This window comes from Sorex araneus, chromosome 1, assembly GCF_027595985.1.
Source record: "Sorex araneus isolate mSorAra2 chromosome 1, mSorAra2.pri, whole genome shotgun sequence".
NCBI classification, from domain to species: domain Eukaryota; kingdom Metazoa; phylum Chordata; class Mammalia; order Eulipotyphla; family Soricidae; genus Sorex; species Sorex araneus.
The window spans coordinates 233,311,871-233,337,145 of NC_073302.1; the positions used below are offsets into that span (position 1 = coordinate 233,311,871).

A 25,275-nucleotide genomic window follows, 5' to 3' on the forward strand; every position below is an offset into this window, starting at 1 on the left:
CTATTCTCTCAAATTGACTTATTTACTAACTCACTGGGTTATTTTACATAAACCTCTTCAGCTTTTCACATCACATCTAATCTTCTATGTAATGGATATTATTGGTTGGAGCCAAAATGATATTACATTGGGTAGGGCATTTGCCTTGCATGTGGCTAACTTGGGTTCAATTCCCGGCATCCCATATGGTCCTCCAAGCACCAACAGGAGTAATTCCTGAGCGCAGAGCAAGGAGTAACCCCTGAGCATTGCTGGGTGTGAACCCCCATTCCCCACCCCCCCTCCCAAAAAGAAATGAAGATTCTTTAAAATGTCCATTTTTAGTCTTTTTTCAAAAAAAAAATTTCAGGCTCAAATCAATTATGGGAAAATATTTAGAAAAGCATAAGACTTAGGAATCATCTTCCCTTACCTGTTTCAAGTAATATCATTTAACTCCCTCTAAAATGTGAGGTGAAGGATTTGTATTACACTTGGATGGGATATATGGTTTATACAAGAAGTATCTCTTGACTACCATTAAATAACAGGCCTTAAAAAAATCCCTGAAGTATAAAATTCAGCCACGCAGATGTCTTTTTTGTTCTGGTATATTTTATTTACCTAATAAAATGAAGAGATCCTTGACTGAGCCTTTGGGTAAGCCTTCTTAGCCATAAAGCCAGTCTCGCCCCCAGCAGTCAAGGACAGTTTTTTTTTTTTTAATTTTATTGAATCACCGTGAGATAGTTACAAGCTTTCATGTTTTGGTTACAGTCATTGTGATGATCAAACCCCATCCCTCCACCAGTGCACATTCCCCACCACCAATATCCCCGGTATTATCCGCCCTTTCCCACCCTCTCCCTGCCTCCATGGCACACAATATTTCCCATACTCTCTCTCTACCTTTGGGCATTATGGCTTGCAACACAGGCACTGAGAGGTCACATGTTTGGTCCATTATCTGCTTTCGACACACATCTCCCATCCCGACTGATTCCTCCAGTGATCATTTTCTTAGTGATCCCTTTTCTATTCCGTATGCCTTTTCCCCTTCACTCATAAGGCAGGCTTCCAGCTATGGGGCAATCCTCCTGGCCCTTGTATCTACTGTCCTTGGGTGTCAGTCTCATGTGATGTTATTCTATACTCCACAAATCATCTGTGCGTAATTTTGAAGATTTGAGTGTTTTCTGTGGATTTGAAATTTCTCCAACCATCTCCTCTGATTTCCATGGTGTAGATAAAAATCTGCCGGCTGGGGCTAGAGAAATAGTAGGGTAATTGCCTTGCACGTGGCTGGCCGGGGTTCAATCCCCAGCATTCCATATAGTTCCCCCAAGTCCCACTAGAAGTGATCACTGAGTGCAGAGCAAGGAGTAAGCCCTGAGCACCAGCAGGTGTGGCCCCCAAATAAAAATCTTCAGGTTGACTCATTTTAGTGGCAAGGTTGTGGCTTGTTTGGGGATGAGGTGGTGGGAGAGTTCTACTCATTCACTTCATTCCATAAGCACTGTGATTGCTTCTGTAGGGATGAGTAGTGTTCCAAAGAAGTAAAGGGGCTACTCATTTGTCAAGGGTAAATAATTTTTATAATAATAACAACAACAATAACAACTCATTTCCTACATCTGTATGCTTTTCAGAAATTCCATCCACCTCCAATTCTAAATAATGAACATGAATTATATTCCAGTACTAGAATAAGAGTCTTAAAGTAGTTGTCCGAAGACTGAGTTTCCATTTGTCCGTTCCCCACAATAAAGACTAAATGAGAATTCAAAAGTCACTAAGAAACTCATTGACCACCTGAGGCTTTAATTTGATTTTGAAAAGAAATGTTTGGTGTCAGTTTATAATTACGGGTCAAAACAGGAGTGCAAACAGAGAGCACGCTAGGCTCCCATCCCATTCTACATTCAGGTTGCCTGAGGGCGAGCTGGGATTTATAACTTTAAAGCATGTAAATTTTAGAGCACAGCTGTAAAAGGCTTTTTACATCCCTAAAATGTTAAAGGTTATCCTGTACATTTGTGTGACCTCAGGGTGGCTTATTTAGTTTTATTGTCTTAGATATTTAAAGCATTATTAGGCATTTGTAAAATATTTCATAATGCATTTTAAGGAGGCCGTGGTTGTAATGCATTGTGTTAGTGGCACTAACGTAATTGAAACTACAAAACAGTTCTGTTCACAGATATAATAGATATTGCAATTTTAACTCAACATCTGCTATGCAGGTTGCTGGTGAGAATGTTTGTCTAAAATCTGCTCAATGATACTAGGGAGGTGTGGCAATCATTAGGCACTTAGGAATAAGGAATTTTACGGAGATCTCCATTTCAGGATGTAGTAAAACTAAATGTGCAAACAGCAGGCATTTTTAATGCTTTACAATGTCAGGCAACCCTGAATCCCTTACCACTGCATTTCCCTCCAGAAAAAACAGTCAGAGGAACGTTCTTTCTCTGTATACAGTGGGTCAATGGCATTTATCAAATTGGCAAAGCTTCCTTCGAAGAGTCCCCGCTGCAGCACCAACCATAGATTGCCCTCACCATACATGGGAATGGAACACGTTGGATTAATATTTCCCTGAAGTTTATAATTTGTCATCTACAAATTGTTGAATATACAATGTCAGCAGTAGGTGTGGGTGTGGCCTCACTGTCCAGAAAGTGACATATTGACTCTGAGTCCATTCCAACTTATTGGATGATACTTCTAAATGTCTCCTTTGTGCCACATACATCTGTATTCCCTTTTCTACCAATAAAAACATACTAATGATTCTTTCAGAAGTGTCGGAGGAAGGCTTCCAGATTCCAGCCACAATAACAGAACGATATAAAGTTGGAAGGACAATAGGAGATGGAAATTTTGCTGTTGTCAAGGAATGTGTCGAAAGGTGAGAAGGATACCATTGGCATCAAACTTAAAGGAAACTTTTGGCATTATGTTTTCCAAGATTGCATCTTTCTTTGCTGTCTCTGGTACATATGGAATAGGTTAATGTTTCAATGCTGGTTGTTAAAAAATGTCAAAGAGAGAAAAGTCGGTTGAATATATAGATTTGAAAATATAGATTTCCGGGGACAATCTATAAATTAAGGACTTTGATTTTTCTTTTTAATGTACTCAGAAAAATTTTGACAGCTCTTTCAGGTAAGTCCTTTTCTTTTATTTTCAAAAACGATATTTAATAGTTTCTTCTACACATGTGGACATTTTGTAGAGGTATCAGAATGTTCTGCATAGAGTGAATATCTCTAACATGTACTATTACAAAATTGAATTAATGACTTTAGGAAGTTTAAAAATGCATATTTATATCCCAGAGAGGCAAAAAAGTACAATCGAAACAACATCTGCACATGTATGTTCATCGCAGCACTGTTTACAATAGCCAGAATCTGGAAAAAACCCGAATGCCCCAGAACGGATGACTGGTTGAGGAAACTTTGGTACATCTATACAATGGAATACTATGCAGCTGTTAGAAAAAAGGAGGTCAAGAATTTTGTAGTCAAGTGGATGGGCATGAAAAGTTTCATGCTGAGTGAAATGAGTCAGAAAGAGAGAGACAGACATAGAAAGATTGCACTCATCTATGGTATATAGAATAACAGAGTGGGAGACTAACACTCAAGAACTGTAGAAATAAGTACCAGGAGGTTGACTCCATGGCTTCGAGGCTGGCCTCACGTTCCGGGGAAAGGTCAACTCAGAGAAGCGATCACCAACTACATTGTAGTCGAAGGCCATGTGGGGGAAGGGAGTTGCGGGCTGAATGAGGGCTAGAGACTGAACACAGCGGCCACTCAACACCTTTATTGCAAACCACAACAGCTAATTAGAGAGAGAAAACAGAAGGGAATGCCTTGCCACAGTGGCAGGGTGGGGTGGGGGGGAGATGGGATTGGGGAGGGTGGGAGGGACACTGGGTTTACGGGTGGTGGAGAATGGGCACTGGTGAAGGGATGGGTTCCAAACTTTGTATGAGGGAAGTATAAGCACAAAAGTGTATAAATCTGTAACTGTACCCTCACGGTGATTCTCTAATTAAAAATAAATAAATTTAATAAAAAAAAATAAAAAAAAAAAAAAAATAAAATAAAAATGCATATTTAGCACCCTTTGGTGGTTCAGAAACTGATGACTGGATATTTGTACATCTATGTGGCATGTTTCTCCCTCGCATCTTGGTTAACAGTGTTGCCACATAACCTGCCAGATGTGGAAAAAAATTTAAATAAAATGCCTGTGTACTGATTCAAACAAAAATACTCAATACATTCAAAGGTTTTAGAAGTAAGAGGCCAGTGACTTTTGTAAGCAAAGCTACAGCCCAGATCAAGACCACCTCAAGCCCTAGAGCCCAGCATTCAATTTAGGATTTGTTTTTACCCCAAATTTTTTTTATTCTAAAACACCATGAGTTACAGAGTTATTCATAGTTGAGTTTTTGATGCATTATTCCATCACCAATCCTGTCAACAATGTCAACTTCCCCCCCCCACCACTGTTCTCAGGTTCTCTCTCCTGTCCCCTTGCTCCAGTCCCAGTCTGCCGTCTTAACTGGCACCTTTTAAGTTTGGTTATTAAACTTAAGTCTCGTGATTCCAGTGTTGTTGATTCTGTGGCTTGGATATTTAGCTCTCTCATTCCTTAGCACAACCGATGTGGCTGAGTCCTCCTGAACTTGTCCCCATTGCTTCTCATCTATCTCTTCTCCCCTTCCCCTTCACTCTTTCTCCTACTCTGGAGTCAATGGTGATCCAAGCCATAGCTGTACTATAAAGCCTTAGTGATCAAAACAGCATGGTATTAGAATAAGGATCACTGCTCTGACATTAGGTTAGAGCAGACTAGAATAGAATATCCAAGGTCAAACCCTCACATAAATGCTCGGCTAATTTTTGACAAAGGTATTGCTTTAGAAATTGTTTATTGAGTAGTTGCTTGCATGAAGGAGACTGGGCAAAGCAGAAACTTCTCAGAGTTTTGAGAGCCAAGTTTTAGGGTAAACTTGTCTCATCCCTTAGAGAAATATGTCTCCCAGTCTTTGGCAGTCTGACCTGGTGCTGCATGCTCACCACCATTATCTTTCTCACCACCATTATCTTTCTCAGCAAGGTTGTGCCACTGCTGCATCCTCCACACAGCATATGAGCAATGTGACAAAGCCCTAATATGACCACTCAGAGAGGGCACCAGAGAACAATGTAGGTGTTAGCATGCAAGACTCAGAGCTGATAAGAACACTCCCAGGGGGGTTGAATTAAACATAGATTCATGCCATTTTAGAGCTGGAAGCATCCTTAAGGTAGCACATACTATGATGGCTCTATGTTTGGCCAGGATCCACTGATTTTGTTACCAAATCCGAGGTTCAGTTGCTTGCTACTCAATGTCCAGTATTACAGAGACAAAAGTTGATGTAAGAAAAGCATATTTGTTCGGGTGCTGACAACCTGAGAAAATGGTGGGCTTGTTATCTCAGCACTATCATATTTTCTGGCAGGGACTTGGATGTGTGCACTGATGGAAGAAGTAGGCAAAAGCAGAGAAAAGTAGAGGGGCTAGTGAGGGAGAAGGTACAGTCAGTAGTACCCTGCTGACATCAGGGGTTTGATGAAGCCATTGTCATGTCCACCTGCTCTTAATAGTACTAAGTTGTCACCTTTCAGGGGTCTCACCTTGTCAGCCATAAACATGTTCTTTTACTCTCTTTTCATTGTAGCAGAAATCCCCATTTTTAGCAGATTGTCATGCCCTTTCTCAGTGGAGTACCTGAATTTTTTGCCATTGTTCATCATCTGTTGCGTTGGTTTGGGGGCCATTTATTGTTCTTCTAGCTCATATATGGATGACAATGGCTTCCAACTCTAACATGGCTGGTCTTCCCATAATAGAAATTCTTCATCTCTCCTTACAGAATTAATTTCTTTTTAATTTGAATTATATTCATTTTGCAGGAGTTCACATCTTGGGTCCTGGTGTCTGAACCTTCAGAATCTAAACACTAGATTGTTCCAAGAAGCATTAGTATTCCATTCCACTGAATGAGGGCATATGTCATGTGGCCTCTCTCCCCAGAGGCATCACAAAACATTCTTCTAATATTTTCCAGAGGTTCAAGAAAATGAAAATGAGCTAAAAGTGTTGTGAGTGGCATAAACTGCTGGCGGGTACATTCTGCCATATTTGCAAGGTTGAATAGCAAGGGCAAATATGTCCCACCTCGGTTAATAATATGCTGTCACAGGAAACTGTTCCTCCAACAATGGATACACTCATTACCTTGCTCACCTTCTTTCCATGGTCCTGTGCCAGTATTTCCTTTGGTGGTGACTGCCAGGCACATTGGATTCTATTTCTTCCCAAGCAATTTCTTCAGAAGTCCAGTACCTGCTAAAGCAAGTGGACTGAGCCACACTCTGTTTTGAAGCTATTTTGTGGTCACTTTGAGCCTATCTTCTTCCTCTGCAAAAAAAAACTTGAAAGATCTGAAAAGCACTAATCAGAGATCAGGGTATAATGAAGGGCTGGCCATAAGATGTCCTTTTTCTTGCCTCTCCTCTCTCTTGTGTGATAGTTACTGTGAATGCCAGGATCTGAGGGACTTGGTAGTGACCAGTAGTGGTGTCCACATGTCTCTTGTACTACTTGTACTACTTGCATTTTTTTGCATTGATACTTGCATTTTAGCAATGCAGGCATCATATATGAAGATCTGCGCTGCTGCCAAGTCCTTCTCTCCCACCTCCACTTATAAACCTGAAGACTCGTGCCAACAACAGACGTGCCAACTCTAGCAATGAGTGTCAGAAGCAGGCTTAGCCCCACCCAAGCCATCTGAGTCCTATTATTGAAAGGGATTCATCCTCTAGAAGAGTTTCAAACATGTCAAGAGGTTCATGCTTCAAGTGTGGCAGAAACTTTGTCCTTGTAAGGTGCAGGCTTTTCCTTCTTATTTGAGACTGAGTGGACGTCCTGGTGAGGCGCCTCAGATGTCTCCCCTGAGAGTATTCTTTATATGATCCATCTTGAGAACATTTCACATACATAGCTTGAGGGCCCACATTCAAACTCAGGCAGAATCTCATAGAAAGTCTCTTGACGAGATACTCTGAGTTCTCTGAGGTTTCTCTGACAACCCCATAGAAAAGACTCTTACTGGGCCTTAGATGTGCATTTAGTACGCAAAGGGTTCTGATGATTAGCAAGTCTGTCAGCCCCTGATCTAACTGCCACCATCCTCCAGAGCTTCCCCAACTCCATCCACTTGTCTAGAGTCCCTACAAGTTCAGGCCTGTGCTGTTGTGATTCTCGGGAAAGACCAGCTGTGGCCTCTCTCCATATGTTCAGGTCATTGAACAGAGGAACACCGTGATATTCAGCAAGCACCCAAACATCGCAGTGATAGAGGAAGGCTTGGGACTGGATTTACCCCTTGCCCTCATCGACTTTTGATAACTTCAAAATTCAGACGACAGAAATAGCAAGTGCATTAGTTCTGAACATCCCCATCTATGTCATCCCACCTCCTAAAGAGGAAAAAAGAGGTAACCTGGTCTAGGGAACCACTAATTTCCATAAGATAGCCTTCTCCAAAATGCTTTTCCCTTTTTATCTAATATTTATTTATTTATTTATTTTACTGAATCACTGTGAGTTACACAAACACAGTTATGTTTCAGTCATACAATGTTCCAGCACCCATCCTTCTACCAGCATACATTTCCCAACACCAATGTCCCCAGGTTTTCCGCCTGCCAATCCCACTCCCACCCTACCCACCAGCCTGCCTCTATGATAAGCACTTTTCTCTCTCTCTCTCTCTCTCTCTCTCTCTCTCTCTCTCTCTTTCCTCTTAGGCATTATTGTTTGCAATACAGGTACTGAGAAGTTATGAGTTTGCTCCTTTACCTATTATCAGAACGCAGTTCTTATCCAGAGTGATCATTTCAAACTATCATTGTCAACCCCACCCATGAAACACTTATTTTTAGTACATTAAAATTTAGATTTTGCTCAACTTGGTGGTACTTGGAAGCTTCACTCCAGTATTAGGAGTGCTAACTTTGGGAGGAACTCGATAGAAAGATGATGTTAGAGACTGAGCCCCGCTGACAGTTCAGAAGACAGTTGCTGGACCTTTGCCATGGAGAGTTCTGTAGTGGCATTGAAGGTTAAGAGTAAAATTCCAAGTGAGTAATTAGTCTGTATTTTCACCAGTGCTCCAGGGATCTGGTATTCTCAGTATTCCAAACTATAGATAGACACTTTGTAGGTCACTGACTTTTGTAGACTCCAAAGAACCCCCGGGCTTAACTGCTTGTTGAACTAGCACAGACTTTAGGGTATGTGGGAAAGTAAATCCTTTATGGTTTTTTCTTGCCAAGTGTTTTCATTAACTTACTTAAAGAAGCAGTTAAGTTTTTATACTTATGGTATGCATTTAGTCCTAACACCTGTTTTCAGCCTCATTTTCCAGAATTAGCTACTTTTCTTTAAGCACTTCCAGTAATTAAGGATTTTATTATGACATGATAGTTTTCCCCTCAAGGACCCAAGATGTAACACTTGCGACACTAACTTTGGTGGTCCTCCACCCCGCTCACAGTCTGACCTAAAACGTGGGAAAACCTGTGAGCTTAATCCTCCCGGGCAAGTTTCTTTCTAGAGAGCCACTGGGGATACCCAGCCCCAAATCAGTGGCCTTTGCCTTTCAATCCCAGGCTTCGGACAGACTCTGATTTCCCAGGATTCTTGGAGCAATAATCCAACTCACTTCCTGAGGTTCTGCTCCTTATCTGGGGGTGGAGGGTTTGGCCTTCCTGAGTCCCACACGAGCCTAGTTGAGAGACTTCGTGGTATTCATCCCGGGGAAGTAGAAGCTATTACAAATCTAACAAGCCTTGCTCTCCTCACCATCTCAGTCCTGATCACGCTGCTTCCTTGTGTGCAGGTGAGGAATAAAGCATCAGCTCATCTTCGCTCAGCTCAGCACAGATGCTAGAGCCCAGCACAGCAGCCATTCCGACAGGAGAGTCACTTTCAACCTTTTTAAATCCATGGGCCAGCCTAGGGACCGGTGGTTGAAAACCACAGCTCTAGACTCTGCTGCCATCAAAGGAAACCCTTCAAATCAGAGAGAAAATTGCTCTTGCATTCTGTTCTCATGGCTGCTTTATCCAAATTTTTCGTGATTCATGAACAGCAGTGTCTGGAAATACTTTAGTTTTAACTTTTCCTCTTGATCAAGTGCTTTCAAATTTGCATACCGACTCTTCACAAGCTTCTTCAGTGGAGACCACTTAAAGGGCCCATGATTCTTCTGTGCTATAAGGGCTCCCTTTGAGTGTGAGTCATTTCACTTTATCATTTCACTGCTGGCCTGTCCTTTGGAGGTTCCTAAGTGAAATGTTTTGTTTTCTCTCTGACTGACGTGCTTTTCTTCACCCCAACCCTCCAACCTTGCTAACCTCAACACCCTAAACTTTTTACCAAGACCTGCACACTCCCTTCTCTGTCACTGTTTGTTCCGCCGTGGGTCTCCAGAAGCAACAAAAGCCAATAAGAAGGTCATCCTTGAGCCTCTTAGTGTTTTTTTTTTGCTTTTTTCCCCAGCAAACTTGAAAAAAATTGTGTTCTCCTGGATCCCCCCATCTCTCAGGAAAGCCCCCCTAAGCAAAGGAATCTCAAAACCCTAATGGGAAAAGTAGAATTTCAAAATGGGTGGAGGGAGGGCTGAGATGGCAGGGGCTTGGATGCTCACCCTACCTGCAGTAAACTCCAGTCCACATGGTCTCCTGAGCATCACCAGGGGTAGCCCTGGAGACCCTGAGACCCTGAGCATCACTGCAGGGTCCCAGATAATTGCCTGACTGCATCTTCAGGCCTTGCATTGAGCTGTCATTTCTGTTAGCTGAGAATCCCCAAAAGAGACCCCCCAGGCCGCCTGAGAGATCCAGCTCCCCCAAAAAACTCCAAAAGTATCACTTATCCTGGTTTTATGCACCGTATATAATTATAACAAGTTGGTATTCTGAGTGTTTTCTGCAAACTAGCACAACACAGGGGTCCGGAAGTGTGATTGGAGAAGAAATTTTAGAAACTAGTGACATGAATGTTTCTGAAATTCTCTTGAAACATATTGTGAATATTTCATCTCTTAATTTGTTTATAGGCCAATTCTCTGCTCTAACTTGGAAAAATCCCTTTGATTCTCCAAGCTGAGGATTTTAAAACACTATTTTAATATCTCTTTCTTAATCCCCCACATTTCCATTGTATTCATTCAGAATTATAAAATCAGCTTAAATCTACAAGTAAAAAGCTCTCTTGGTTTCCCACTAGAAATTATAATGCTTGTACAGTAGTGGTTTATTATGGTTTGTAAGGATACATTATGTTCTTCAACAATAGACGTGTTATATTTGGCACTAGGTATCTTAGAACTGTTAACACAATTTATGGAGTTATTTAAAGGTGGTTCTATGAGTCAGCCTCCCTCCCACAGCCATCCTAGAGCAGGGGCAGTATTGGTTGAGCTAAATATGAAACAGAGGCCCAAAGAACTGGGTCTGATTTTTTAGCTCTGCCATGTGGCTTTGGAAAAGTAAGCCCATCTTAATCATCGCTTCCATTTTTAATTTTAAGACACAGACATAAAAGGCCCAGGAGGTCACAGGAAGATTGATTTTATCCCTTTCTACACTTCCTACGCATACGACCTGTGTGTTATCCAGCACAACACATCACCTTATGCACCAAAGCACCAAATAGCAGTTTAAAAGTTGGAAACTGCTTCTTGGCAGTTTTCAGTTTGACTGCGAAAACCATTCAGTAAAGAGTCACAAACACACTTGGTAGACAGAGAAACTCTGGACAGGAAAGAAGAGAGAGAAACTCCAGTCTCCTCTGTGTCCTGTCCAACCACCTCAGAGAGAAGCAAACACAGGCAGTCTAGCAGGAGGATTGTGCATAGTGATATCAGTAATGTTTTGCAACAATTATGGCAACAGTAATAGCTCAGATATTTCTATGCTAGTATATTTGTTGTCTTAAAATTGGTCAACTGCTAAAAGTTTACATATTTTCTTTAATAAAAATGACAGAGAATATTCTCTCTAATACAAGATCAGTGGCATAAGAAACCTGACAAAATTATTTAATAAATATGAAAATAAGTTTAGCACTGCACTGTAGCACTGTTGTCCCATTGTTCATCGATTTGCTCAAGCAGGCACCAGTAACATCTCCATTGTGAGACTTGTTATTACTGTTTTTGGCATATCGAATACGCCACAGATAGCTTGCCAGGCTCTGCCGTGCCCATAGGATACTCTTGGTAACTTGCCAGGTTCTCCGAGAGGTATGGAGGAATAAATTTATTAAAAGAAAAACTTTCTCTTTATAGGTCAACAGCTAGAGAATATGCTCTGAAAATTATCAAGAAAAGCAAATGTCGAGGCAAAGTATGTATAAGATTTATTCTTATGAGAATGTGGGGGAGGGGGAGAAAAGCATAAAGATCAATCCGCAAATAAACCTAAGTTCACCTGAATTGTTAAATTTCGGTGAAATAGAATATTATATTCTATTGACATATTTACAATTATTGCTGGAATAGAAATAGGTTGGAATGAGTAGGTGCTAGTTCTGGTTTTTATCTCTCTTAATTCTTTACTACATCTCCTCCACCCCAACTTTCTCCCTTTTTGTGATCTAAAGTTTCATTCCATCCTTCTATATGAAATTGTAGTTCTCACCATTGATTCTGAATTTACAAGTATTTTCTAAGGGCCGTAAGCATATTTTGACAATTCTGTAGCACTGTAGCACTGTCATCCCGTTGTTCATCGATTTGCTCAAGTGGGCATCAGTAATGTCTTCATTGTGAGACTTGTTGTTACTGTTTTGGGCATATCAAGAGTGGGACGGAGGAATCGAACCCGGGTCAGCCACATGCAAGGCAAAAGCCCTACCCGCTGTGCTGTATTTTACATTTATAATCAACGACTTTTATAGTCATTTTTGTCTTAACTGCTCCTTAGATTTGAAACCTATATTAAATAATATAACATTTCTCTTGAACAGGAGCACATGATCCAGAATGAGGTATCTATCTTAAGAAGAGTGAAACATCCTAATATTGTTCTTCTGATTGAAGAGATGGATGTGCCCACTGAGCTGTATCTTGTCATGGAATTAGTAAAGGTATGTATGCTGGGGAAAGACAAACTCTTTTCAAGCAACTACACTCTTCTTTATAATAGTGCTCCATCTTTATTTCTTCCCATTTATTCCAACTCTCTTTACTATGAATTGGAATAATATAATAGAATTAACACTACAGTTCTATGGCTAGTGTTCATATCCCAACCTTGACTTGAATAGCCTGACCTCCCTTGCCTCAGTTTCCTCACCCATGAAAGGTGAATAATAATAGTACTTACCTAGGCGTGTTATTGTGTGGACACAGAGGTGGCTTCCACCAGTTTTTGGGACACAGGACGTATTAGATTTCAATGCAATCATTATTATGTCTATAGTAGAAATTGTTTTTTCTGTGAACTTCATCTAAGGGTATTGTTTTTGCTTACAAAAACAGGTTATGAAGTTTTATTTACCAACATACTAGCAAAAAAATTGTTCCAAATAATAATGTGAGGGCCTAAAGCAACAGTACAGTAGGCAGGGCATTAGTTTTGCATGTAGCCAACTTGGGTTCAATCCCTGGCACTCCATATGGTCCTCCTCAGCTCCCACCAGGAGTGATCCATGAGCAGAGACAGGAGTAATCCCTGAGTATCACTGTTGGCCCCAAAACAAACAATAATAATGTGAATAATTTACCATCTCTTAATGTATATTTCTTTCTCATTTTGTCATGTGAAATTGTGTTTAGTCACATTCAATTATAGAATATAGGGATAGGTAAGGGTTGATAATGATTGAATCTAGGTTAAAAGGGGAAAATATAAATTTTCATGCTTGAAATTTTAAGAAGTTAGATTTTTTAACGGGATATTTAGTGTTCATAGAATTATACTTTTCTAAACCATGGTGACTTCTATCTTAGTGATAATGTGCTATAAATGAGCTATGCCACCTTCTGCATTAACTGTATACTATGAATGAAAGCCAAGGACTTAAGGAATCATATTTGGAATTGGAGCTAGTGACTATGGAACATGGGCTTTACTTATTAAATAAATAAGACAAATATATCAATCTATAGAAAATGTTCATTCTGGACCTTTCAAGTTTTCATTGTTCAGAGTTGCTTGAGGATGTATGGGCACTTTTTAAAAATTAAGTTATTTATACTTTTACACGTTCAGTCTTTTTTCTCTAAATTAGTATTTACTGCTTCCAGAAAGGTGAAGACGTATGTACTAACACCAGATGATTGTCACTTTTTGAGACTGAGGGAGATAAAAATGTTCAGTGGTTACAGTTGAATATTTTTTAATATTCTTTTTGAAACAGAAGGAGTTGTATTTTTTCTCACGTGGTAGATTAGTTTTTAAGGTCTGGGATATTATTAATTTGTATGGAAACATTTTTAGCATTCCCAGATCTGAATAATAACCTACCAAATCATACCATACTACTGTATTAAAACATTCTACTTTCAAATGACCAGAGAAAATTTATTAAAAATAATTTAATATTGGCACTGGTTTATCAAATAAACTTTAAGAATTACCAGCATTGTAAATAACAGTTTCCTTGAAATCAAGGATACTGATTTTATAAGGACTTATACATACATGTGTGCTGTATCTATAGGAAAGACTGGGGGGTGGGGAGCCTTGTGCAAGGAAAGCACCTTACCCACTCTTCTATCCCTCCGGCCCCTAAAGATGGACCATTTCAGGACAAGGGAAAAACCTCAGGGGTTAGAGGAAAATATCTTCATGCATCGGGACTCTAGTTAGATCCCTGCCACCAAATGGTCCCCCAAGCACTGCTGAGTATGACATTGCTGTACCCTCAAACCGCATCATGTCACTGGGCTGAGCATTGAACTGTCTTGACCTGGTTGACCAAGGAGTAGCCCCAGATCTACAGTATACTGCTTGAGATACTCTTCTCCCTATAACCCCAAAAGAGAAATAAAGATTTTGATTTTCTCCCACTCACTGATTTTTGAGTTTTTAAAACTAAGTTAGGCTTGAATTTGAGAAAATTGAAAAATGAAGATTCAAGAGTTCAGGACACATTTTGTGGTAGATCTTTGCTTAATTGTCCATGATATGCTTCAAATGATTAGTGACCAGAATCCAAGTGATTGGTGAGGACCTTGTGTCACTTTTTAAACTTTGCTCATTCACTGTGTATGACCAAAGCTTTCAAACACAGCAGAGAGCACTGGGACCCCTCAAGCATGCCACAAAGATGTGTCCTCAAACTTAGTCTTAAAAACGTAGCTGTCAGGCCAGGTCTGAAGGGAAGGCTATCTTGGCCTTGAAATTGAACCTGGACTCTCAAGCCCTAAGTGCACAGAGTTCCTGATGCTGGTGGATAAACAAAGCCACCAATCTGGACTAAATGGGAATAACTGAGTTAAATTTCATAATTATTCAGTACAGGACTTTCTGTTCCTGTCTGAACCAGCATGTCAGTCTCACTGCATGCTTGGACGAGGGCAACTCTTGGAGTGGATGGTCTTGGGTTTGGATACAGAGAGCCACAGTCAGAAACCAGAGGGCACTCCTGGAAGCCCAGAGTGACTTTGGCCTATTCTGATGCCCAAGAGAACCAGCTGTAAAAACTCTCTGTGCTTAGTATATGAAATGCTGAACCTATAGAAACAGTGGTCTGCCAGTGCTCAACCTACCAGTGCTCCCTTCTCCTTTTGCAGTTTCAAAGGGAAACTAAGTTCCTTGGGTAGTAGATGAACCAACATAAGTGGCTATTGTGCTTGGCTGAGCAGTGCATTGTGTGAGGAGAATGATGCAAGTACTAAATTGGGTTAGTAAATCAGACTCAACTTCTCTGAAAGGGATTCAAATAAATGGAACTAAAATTGGAGCCTGAACTCATTCTGTTTTGCTCAACAACAGCGCCTTAGCTGGGAACAAGGCACACAAAGGTTCAGATGAATAATAGCCCTAGAAAACTTTCTCTGAATTACCCCCACTTCTCCACCTTCCCTTTTCTCTCATCTCTGAAATGACAGTTTCTGGTCCCTTTCTCTCTTCCTGACAAAGAAGCACATTGTGCAAAAAAGAAAACATTACGCCCATTTTGAGAAAGCTAAATCTAGAGAGAGAAGGCAATTATGCCTGCATGTGCATGTGTGTGTGTGTGTGTGTGTGTGTGTGTGTGTGTGTTAATTTTACAAGGCAGCAGCACTTTATTTTAAGGGCGCAGTTTGTGGGCTCACCTGTTTCTCATTTAGAAACATCAGGGCTTTTGATTTCTGCTGGCAGTTGGTAGAAAGTTTATGCCACCAGGATACCCCAAGTGTCATAGGCCTCTGCCCTGAGCCCTGTTTCTACCACGCAGCTCCATGTCTGCTCCCCAGTGAGGTCTGAGCTAGTGGCTGCATGTCTGATAACAGATGCTTTGCCTCATACAACACTATACCTTTCTTTGGGATCTCAGAGAAACATCAGTAGCAGTCACGGAAGGGAGGGAAGTCCCCATGAAGTTTCCTGGTCTTTGAAAGGGGGAGAGCAGGGGACACCCTGGGAGCCCACAGATCCCGCCTCCATTCTTCATTTCCTTTCTAGTTTGTCAGTCTGTCCCCAGGCGGCCTCACTGGCCCATCTGTTAATGGCTTGCTCTGCCGGCTGCTCTCTTCTCAGGGAGGAGACCTCTTTGATGCCATCACTTCCACTAACAAATACACGGAGCGAGATGCCAGTGGAATGCTCTACAACCTGGCCAGCGCCATCAAATACCTGCACAGCTTGAACATTGTCCACCGAGACATCAAACCAGAGAACCTGCTGGTAAGAGCAATTCCAACGTCAGGGAATCTAGTGTTCCAAGCACTCAGGAGTGACGTGCTTGGATAGTTCTCTCTCCTTTTTTAATTTTTTTTCTTGCATATTTTCTTCTCTTTCTTAAAAAACAAAACAAAGACTGGCTTTCAGCTGGTCTTCAGTCAGCTAGCTGGAGTCTGGCCTTCTAGTATGTTGGCTAAAGGTTAACATTTGAATAGAACCACCGGATTTGTTAGCACCTGAAAACTGTTTTGGGGGGAGGGGCTGTAGCAATAGCACAGAGGGTAGAGCATTTGACTTGCATGTGGCCAACCCGGGTTCAATTCCCAGCATCCCATAAGGTCCCCCGAGCACCACCAGGAGTGATTCTTGAGTGCAGAGCTAAAAGTAACCCCTGAGCATCGCTGGGTGTGACCCAAAAAGCAAAAATAACCCCAAAATACAAAAAACTGCTTTGAGGGGTTTATTAAGCTTATATGTATGAATATATTGATATATGCATGTATATTTGTGATATGAATATATCACATATATGGGTGTACATACATACACCTATATGTATATGTGTGTACACATGTATTCACATATGTATATGTGTACACAATATATCAAATATATTCATACATTTATACTTCTATTATTTATCTAAAGCAGTTAGACAGAAGTTTTTGCTTGAGTCGGAGGTGAAGGAGAAACCCCTTTAAATTTTCACTTAATTTCTCAAATTTATATCTCTGTAACGTGACCTAAAATTTAAAAGACTTAAGCAGAATGAGTTTTAAGGATACAAGAAACTCAGCATAAAAGTACTCCTGATGGAGGTGCTGGAGTGAGAGTACAGCAGGTAGGGCGTTTGCCTTGCACGTGGTCGACCTGAGTTTGATTCTCAGCATCTTATATTCCTGAGTGCTGAGCCAGGAGTAACCCCTGTGCATCGCTGGGTGTGACCCAAAAAGAAAAAAAAAGTACTCTTGATTGGGACTGGAGAGATAGTACAGTGGGCAGGGCATTTGCTTTGCACATGGTCAACCCAGGTTTGATCCTTGGCATCTTATATAGTCTCCCACATACTACCAGGAGTAATTCCTGAGTACAGAGCCAGTAGTAATCCCCGAGAATCACCAAGTGTGGTCTCGAACTGCCCCACCACCACCCAAAAATAAAAATTAAAAAAAAAACTCCTGACAGGCACCAGTAGGGCCGTTTTGCCTGTATATGTACCTTCCTCTCTTAATCAATTAGCCCCAAGAATGGTGTGGCCCACAGAATGATTTTTTTTTAAGTCACAATGAGTAATTTTTAAAATCAGTGAGTCTCATTCCCTTTCTGACAGTTTAGTTTGCACCACAGGAGTGTACTAGCTCCTAGAAAACATTGAAAGTCTCCACACAAGCTTGTGAAATCCTCTCCGGGGCCACATCTAGTTGGCAAAGGGACAGTTCTGGAGAGAGTTGGGGACAAAGGTACTTGGTATGGGAGAGCTGTCACTGGTGAATATGGATATTTTGGACACTTTTCTGGCTACTCAGGTTGGAATTTTAGTAAAATATATTTTCCTAGCTTTACTCCCTCTTGTTTTTGGCATATCCAATACGCACGGGTAGCTTGCCAGGCTCTGCCGCGCAGGCTCGATACTCTCGGTAGCTTGCCGGGCTCTCCGAGAGGGGGAGGAATCGAACTCGGGTCGGCCGCATGAAAGGCAAATGCCCAACCGCTGTGCTATCGCTCCAGCCCTAAACAGTAACAATAAGTCTCTCAATGAGAGATGTTACTAGTGCCCGCTCGAACAAATCAATGACAGTGACAGTGACTCCCTCGTGTCCCCCCCCAAGTCCCCTATGATGCTAGTTCTTGGGTTTTCATTATCCATCACTGAGACTCATGTATTATGTGTGACTTATAGTTTGCCCATCTCTTCAGCGGTCTGGGAATTGTTTCTCTTCTAAAGCACTGCTTTTCCAAGGATGGCCTAAGACTCCCTGCATCAAAATTACTCCCAAATGTCTGTTAAAAATGCAATTTTCTGTACCTCCCTGCATCCCTTTCAAATCAGAAGCGGGTGACTGGTGACAGGTTACACAGCTCTGTTGCAACCAACTCTCTGCATGACCTGAATGAACATTCAGATTGAAAAACACAACTCCCACTCTAGAGATAAAAAGTGATAAAATGTGCTGTTATGGAGAATCACCTCTGTGCTAAGGGCTTTAAACTTTTTTCACCCAATCCACCCAACAATCTTGGGGTTAAACAGTATCATAGGAATGAAAACTGGGTATCTGGAAAAAAAAAGACCTTCCTGAAGTGGAAGAGCCTAAATCTAAACGTGGTTTTGACCTATATTTTAAAAATCCCAAGCATTTAACCATTGAATTTCATAAACCTATGAATTAGAGGATTTTATTGTATATGCTTGCTATGTGGCCAGAATAAGAGAGATCTGTGCCTTTATAAAGTTGACGTTCAAACAGGAAAAAGGGGGCATGCAAAAAAAATAAGTCCACATGCAAGTAGTTCATTGCAATTATCTTAGTCATCTTATAGCCACTGGCTAATGAAGGCTGTTAAGGTCAAATGGAGTTCTGAGTTAATTGCTCCTCAAATTCCAAATCTGCAATAGCCTAAACATTCTGTCTTAAAGAGTTGCCTCATTCGCTGCAGTAATTTGCTCTCCTCTGAATTCATTATTCCTAGATTCTGAATTATGTAGGATTGTCTCTTGGGAACAAACCTAAAACTGGGTCTGTTTAAAAACTTCTCTAAGCTCTGAAACTTCAGTGATTGAAAATTAAAGTTTCATTTACTTTCCCTCCTTTTGGAGTTTGGTTTATGTGGCCATTGTTCTCTGGTGTCTCAGTAGAGTCTGATCTATTTCTGGAAATGCCACAAATGATTACAGCAGTGTGCTTCTACTGAAATGGCAATTTGCAGGATACTTTTTAAATAGTGTGCTCATTTGAACATATTTTAAATTACCCAGAAAGAAAGTTCTCTCCTTTTTCTCTTTCTGTATAATATAAGAATGTCTCACACACACATTGCTGTCATTCATAATACAAGTATTAAATATGTATGTGAAAATTAATATATAATATATTAATTTTATAAATTATTTTAATAAATTTCTGAACTCAGTTTTGCTAGTTAAGTGTTTAATATTAGTTGCAACTAGAAAATATAATTTATAAATGTCTAATTCATCAAGAGCTTTCATTTCATTTACTATTATTACATATATAAGATTTTTAAGTTTTTAAGTTTTAATTCTTATTGCAAATTTTGCTTTTTTTTTGTTTGATTGATCATAGCTAGCTGTCCTCAGGGCTTACGCCTGCCTCTAAACTCAGGGATCACTCCTAGTGATGCTCCTGGGACAATATGGGATGCTGGGGATCAAGTCGGGATCTGCCACATGCAAGGCAAATACCCTATCCACTGCACTATTCCTCCAGCCCTCTTGCTGAAAATTTTATATACAGTTTCCCCTGAAGGATCCCTATTGATCATATCAAATTGAAGTTGCACTGTAGCACTGTCGTCCCGTTATTCATTGATTTGCTCGAGCGGGCACCAGTAAAGTCTCCATTGTGAGACTTTTTGTTACTGTTTTTGGCATATCCAATACGCCACGGGTAGCTTGCCAGGCTCTGCCATGGGGGCAGGATACTCTCGGTAGCTTGCTGGGCTCTCTGAGAGGGACGAAGGAATTGAACCCGGGTCAGCCGTGTGCAAGGCAAACACCCTACCCGCTGTGCTATCGCTCCAGTCCGTGGATTGGATTTGTACTGGAAAAACTGAAGTATCTGATCAAATCAAAGCATTCTAATGATAGAAGGATATTCTCTGCCACACTTCAGTGAAACTTGGGAACTGACCCTATATTAACACCGCTCATGATTTTATTATTAAATCATGTCTATGGGTTTTTGGGCTTTTTTCATCCTAAAACTAAGTGATTTTATGGGGTTCACATTGCTTCATCAGGCTTAATGGTTAATGATTATATGGGTGTGTGACAGGGGGAGGAGAGACTAGATGCCCTGAAAGATTCAGGGATTGTGTGATGCTTTCTCCTGGAGGACAGACCTAACATAACACCTTCTAGCCATTTCACAACTAACCAGTTTTGTTAAGACTCTGCTTGACCTCTATCTAAATGTCACTGAGTGAGAAAAGTATAGGGCAAGGGACCATGGGACTTATCCAGGTAAGAAGTGGGGTTGGAGGTGATAATGATTATCTAGTAGTGGTTGTGTGATAGTTAATGATTATGTAAAAAGGATAAAGAAAAACTGAGATCCACTGCCTTCAGTGTACATCAGTCACCACTAGATGGCGTGCTATATCTGTAGCATGAGGCCACAGCAGCATGTTAATCAGAAGCAGTCCTGCAATGGGCTAGCAACCATGATAAAATAATTCAAATAAAGTATATAATCAGTCGTCACCCCTTTAAGAAAATTTAAATCCTTATGGACCAAAAATGTGACTTTTTATTAGATTCCAGAAATAAAATGCTCTAATTTTCCTGAAATCTCTGTTTATGGTTACAAAACATTACCTTTAAACTCTCAAGTAATCTCCAGGAAATGGCAATGTCTTAGGGAAGTTATTGTTGTTTGTGCCGCTTATTCAAACCAGGGACTCATTTCCATGATTTTCATTTCATTTTACTAAATGGACCACTCCTTGTCCATGGTAGCTTGTTCTCCTTAAGTGACCATGATAGATGATGCTCCGGTTCAGCCAATTTACAAAATAACAGATTTTCTTCTACTTTTAATTCCATGACTCTGAATTCCCCCCCCAAATAATTCCATTTTCTGCTAGGACAGCTAATTAGACTGTTTGTCAAAGCATAAGCAACAGATAGGGTGTGTCTAGACATCCCACACAGGATGCTTAAATCAGTCCACTGTGCTATGAACTTGAGTGTCCAGAGTGTTGGAGAATGAATTTGGAATGACCCAAAGGAAGGGTGTGGGGGGAGGAGTGCACAGGGCTGTCACTACTCTGTTGTAACATGATTAATATGAAGATATGGTCTACCAGATGGTCAGATTGTAATCCCAATACATCTATGTCTCTATAAAGGTTTAAAACTAACTACTTTCATTTCTTTAAGAGAGTAATATATAAATCCCTCAGGACCAAATGGCTTTTGTATAATGGCTTTAATAATCATTGAATTAAAATCATAATGGGAAAACTTGGTCTAACCAGGCTAATTTGACCAAATTGGACCAGTGTTACATGGTTGCTAGAAATACTGTTTCCTCTTTAGAGTCCCTTTCCTCGAAACATTGCTGCTAATAAGGATCCTGAGCCTTGCTAGGATCGTACCACCCTCCAGTGTGAAACCTGGTTATACTTTTTCAGGGGTCTGAAGAAGAAGAGAAAGTGGAGTACAGTGGCTCACATCTAACCCAGAAACATACCTTAATCAAATGTGTATAATCAATATATAGGAAAAAGCTGCTCCCAGGAAAACTTTTGGGCTATATGTGAAAATATTAAGTTCAGAATGTAAAAAGAAGAGATAAGATGTTGACTTGAGAGGAAACTAACAAATGTGCCTGCTTGATAATTGCATGCCTTTTAGAGGTAGATTATAGTCATTGAAAATGGCCAAGTTAAAAGATGATCATTTTTTAATAGGTATTCTAAAAAATCATTCTGCTCTTTGAATTTAGATTAAAATTTGAAAGAAAGTAGGAGAAAAACAACCATTTCTTAAACCTTTATTTTTTTAAAAAAGTATAAATATTGAATAGGCAAAATTTGGCATGCACCTGCCCAAATGAAAAGGATCTCTGCCCGAAACACTATTTAGTGTAATAATGTGCCTCTTTCTATATTCAGAGTTCGCCAGTGCCTTCCTCCATCGGTGATAAGACAGGGATTGGAAAGGGTGTCTTTGGTTGGTCTGTGTCTGCTCCACTCTTCATTTTTTTCTTTCATTAAGGACTTATTAGCATTTCTTCAATTTAAAAAATGGCATAGTGGGGCTGGAGCAATAGCACAGCAGGTAGAACATTTGCCTTGCACGTAGCTGGCCTGGGTTTGATTCCCAGCATCCCATATAGTCCCCTGAGCACTGCCATGGGTAGAGCCAAGAGTGATCCTTGTGCATCGCCAGGTGTGACCCTAAAAGAAAAAAAAAGGTAGTCCTATTGCTGTAGCACATAACACAATAAGATATTAATATAAATGTAATACACAGCCACAGAAAAACTCAGTGAAGGATTCAATCATGTATGGTGACTCAAGAGTAACTTGATTAAAATTTTCTGACAGTTAACCTGGTGTTTTACATCTAACTAAAGCCTTAATTAAAATGTATACCCTGTCACCAAGATCTTCTACTTCTAGGAATGTATCCTGAAGAACAGCCATATAGATGGATATATATAAAACAACATTTACCTCTTTAGAAGCAACTTTGATTAGAGCACTGATTATGTATATAATGGATATGAAGACAGAACATGCTAGTTGAAGTTATGGGCTGGGGCATACCCAAGCCTAAGTTCTGGCTCTGTTACTTAATAACTGCGTAATTCTGGGAAGTTTACACGTTTGACCCTCAATTTTCCCATCAGCAAAACTTTGGCAAGAGCATTTAGGAGTTGTGAAAAGCACATGTGACAATGAGCTTGAGGAACTCAACATGCTGCCTGAGATATCCCAGGTACTGAGTAAACGGCAGTAGTAGAAGTTGTTAGGGTCATTATTATGGTGTATGCATCCAGAGGAGTACCAGCAATCACTGAGCATCATGATGTAGTTGCATGCTTATTCACTTTGGAAGACATGCAAGATATATTTTCCAGTAGAAAAACAAAAGCAGGGAAAAAAATAAAATTCTGGAAATCCCTGCCCCCAAATGCTAATAATTCCTCTGTGTCAAGATTATAGGATCCAAATTTATGGGTGTCAAAATTACTCATGAATTTAATCCCTTTCCTTCTGTAATTATCTGTCTTTCCTCATTTTTCCCCTACTGTTATATATTGGATATTACTTGCTTGACAAAAGATGTAATACAATTTTTAAAAATTGCAGTGACATGGAACTCCCACATTTTTAGCAAAATCCTAGAATGTGCAATTGCTAACAAAATCTGTAACACATATTTCCTGTATTAACTGCTGCTGCAACTGGAGCTTTTGGTATAGTTCTGTAACTATTTGAATATGAGAATGAGAAGCTGGGATTTTTGTTCACCTCTCGATCTTCCCAGATGTATCTAGTGGGGTAGTTTGCAAATCTGTTTTATTTTCTTCCATTATTTCTTCCAATATTATTAACATTCTGATTTTTAACACAATGCTTGTTATTTTATGACTTCATTTTACTATAGTTTTAATAAAGATTTAGTACTTGGGTCTGAAGTGGGTTTTTAAGACACTTTTTCAGGTTTGTGTATGTACTATCAAGTGACTTCATAAACTGTATTTTGCACAATAATCTCTTGCTTAAGTGTTGTTGTACTTTACTTATTGAAGATTAAAGGTATAGATTTAATCCATTCTTCTTTGAAAGCATAAGAAAGACCATATATCATAACTGGAGAAAAATTAATGTTTTTAAGGGATACAACATGTGTTAAAATGCACGTTGATTTTATTCATGACTGTCAATTTCACGCACCATTTTCCAATGGTAAATTGGAAAATGTTTGGTAAAATAATTTTAAGTATATACCAAGCTCCTCTATGAAATATATGTCAGTGGCTACTCATGACTCATTAGCCAGTGTTTCTGCAAGGATATCCTTGAATTCATAGTAACCTGGAGAAATAAATTTGTTTCAGCACTATCTGTTATATTAGCCAGCTCTTAGTTTTCTGTGAGAATCTCAGAAACCATTTAATTGGCCGTTCAAGTTATCTGTGAATTTTCATATTACTTTGTGGCCACTTGCTACCTCTTACGACTATATGTTAACTCTTAATTTTTTCAAGTCACTTCAAAATTATCTCATTTTCTAATCCAAAAGAAATCAGGCATATGCTTAAACATCTTCTGTTCAGCAAGTTAATGCTACTGCAAAACCCCAAATAAACAAAGAAGAAACAGCAATAAAACACTCTTAAAAAAAGAAAGCTCCTGCAGAAAATACCAGAGTGCCAAAACTTACATACCTGACCTTTCACTATAGCTATTCTTGGCAGGACAGGCCTTCAGCTTTTAATTGGAACCTTTTTCATAATTGTTGCCATTTAACACATTTAGTCTGTCAAATCATGGGATATCTTTATAGCCATATAATAAACCCTGGAGAACAACTTCTCTGACTGTAGCCATCTGCAATGATCACAAGAGTAGCTTACAAAATACTGACAGTCTTTATGGTAATAGGATACATATGGCAGCCCACAATTATGTGTAGCTGCATTCAATTAGTGTTGTACAATTACACAGTTTTATTGCTTAGTTAAAACAGTGAAAGCACTACATACTGGGTAATTTGCACTAATCCCCGTCTCTTTAATAGTCCCTCGGTGTTTAAAATGGGGGGAACATCTATAGTATTTAAAGGGCCTGGGATGAGCATTAAATTATGTCTCATGTTGTGACTAGTCTTTGACGATTAATATACTCCCACCTCGCGTGTGGGTCACGTTTTATGGGGACTTTAAAATACAGTTAGAGCAAAAAGTTCTCCTTATGCCAGAGTCCCACTTGCTGGATCAGGCTGTTAAGCCTATTCTTGCAGCCGGTTAATGTCCTTTCTGCCTGATGGTCAGATGAGACTGGAGCCACAGAATTAGAATTGACAGAACGCTGAGTAAGCCAAGGATGCTTCCCTTGCCATGGGAACTTGGTAGAAGCTTCGTAGATGACTAGTTTCTAATTAAAAGCTTCATTCAAGCTTAATTTATGGTTTCTCTTTGGAAGAATACTTTCTGAAGACGGTTTGTGAGGGTGTGTCTGCGCATGCGCATGCATGCATCTATGTTTGAAACAGATGTATTGAGCAATCTGTGATTTTTCAGGAAGTTTTGATTACATTTTTTTCTATGACCTCACTCGTGTCCTTCTGTCATTGCTGGGTACGAGACAAGGGTGAGCACATTTTGGGTTGCAGCAGGCTCTGATGAGGAATCTCAGTTGTGAGGTGAACTCACATAAGGGCTTTCCTATATATTTTTCTGTTTCTTTCCCCCAAAGTGCAGACAGGGGAAAAAAACAAAAGTCACCTTGCTTCTTGCCTTGCATGAATAGTAAGTTAAGTGGAATTCTGAATAAGAGACTTGCACGTTTGAATAATGACCTGCAAAAAAGGTTTTTCTCAAGCATTTCTTGTGTCTTTATT

The 25,275-nt window shown here is 40.0% G+C and overlaps 1 protein-coding gene across 4 annotated transcripts in view; it reads left to right on the forward strand.

Annotated features, from left to right (window-relative positions):
- Positions 1–25,275, forward strand: part of DCLK1 (doublecortin like kinase 1) — a 372,695-nt gene that overhangs the window by 299,835 nt on the left and 47,585 nt on the right. For all 4 annotated transcript variants that reach the window (XM_004604525.2, XM_055131489.1, XM_055131485.1 and 1 more), the window contains exons 8-11: positions 2,782–2,890; positions 11,411–11,468; positions 12,091–12,210; positions 15,813–15,959. In XM_004604525.2, the coding sequence (XP_004604582.1) occupies positions 2,782–2,890; positions 11,411–11,468; positions 12,091–12,210; positions 15,813–15,959 (434 nt within the window). The remainder of the gene's footprint in view (positions 1–2,781; positions 2,891–11,410; positions 11,469–12,090; positions 12,211–15,812; positions 15,960–25,275) is intronic.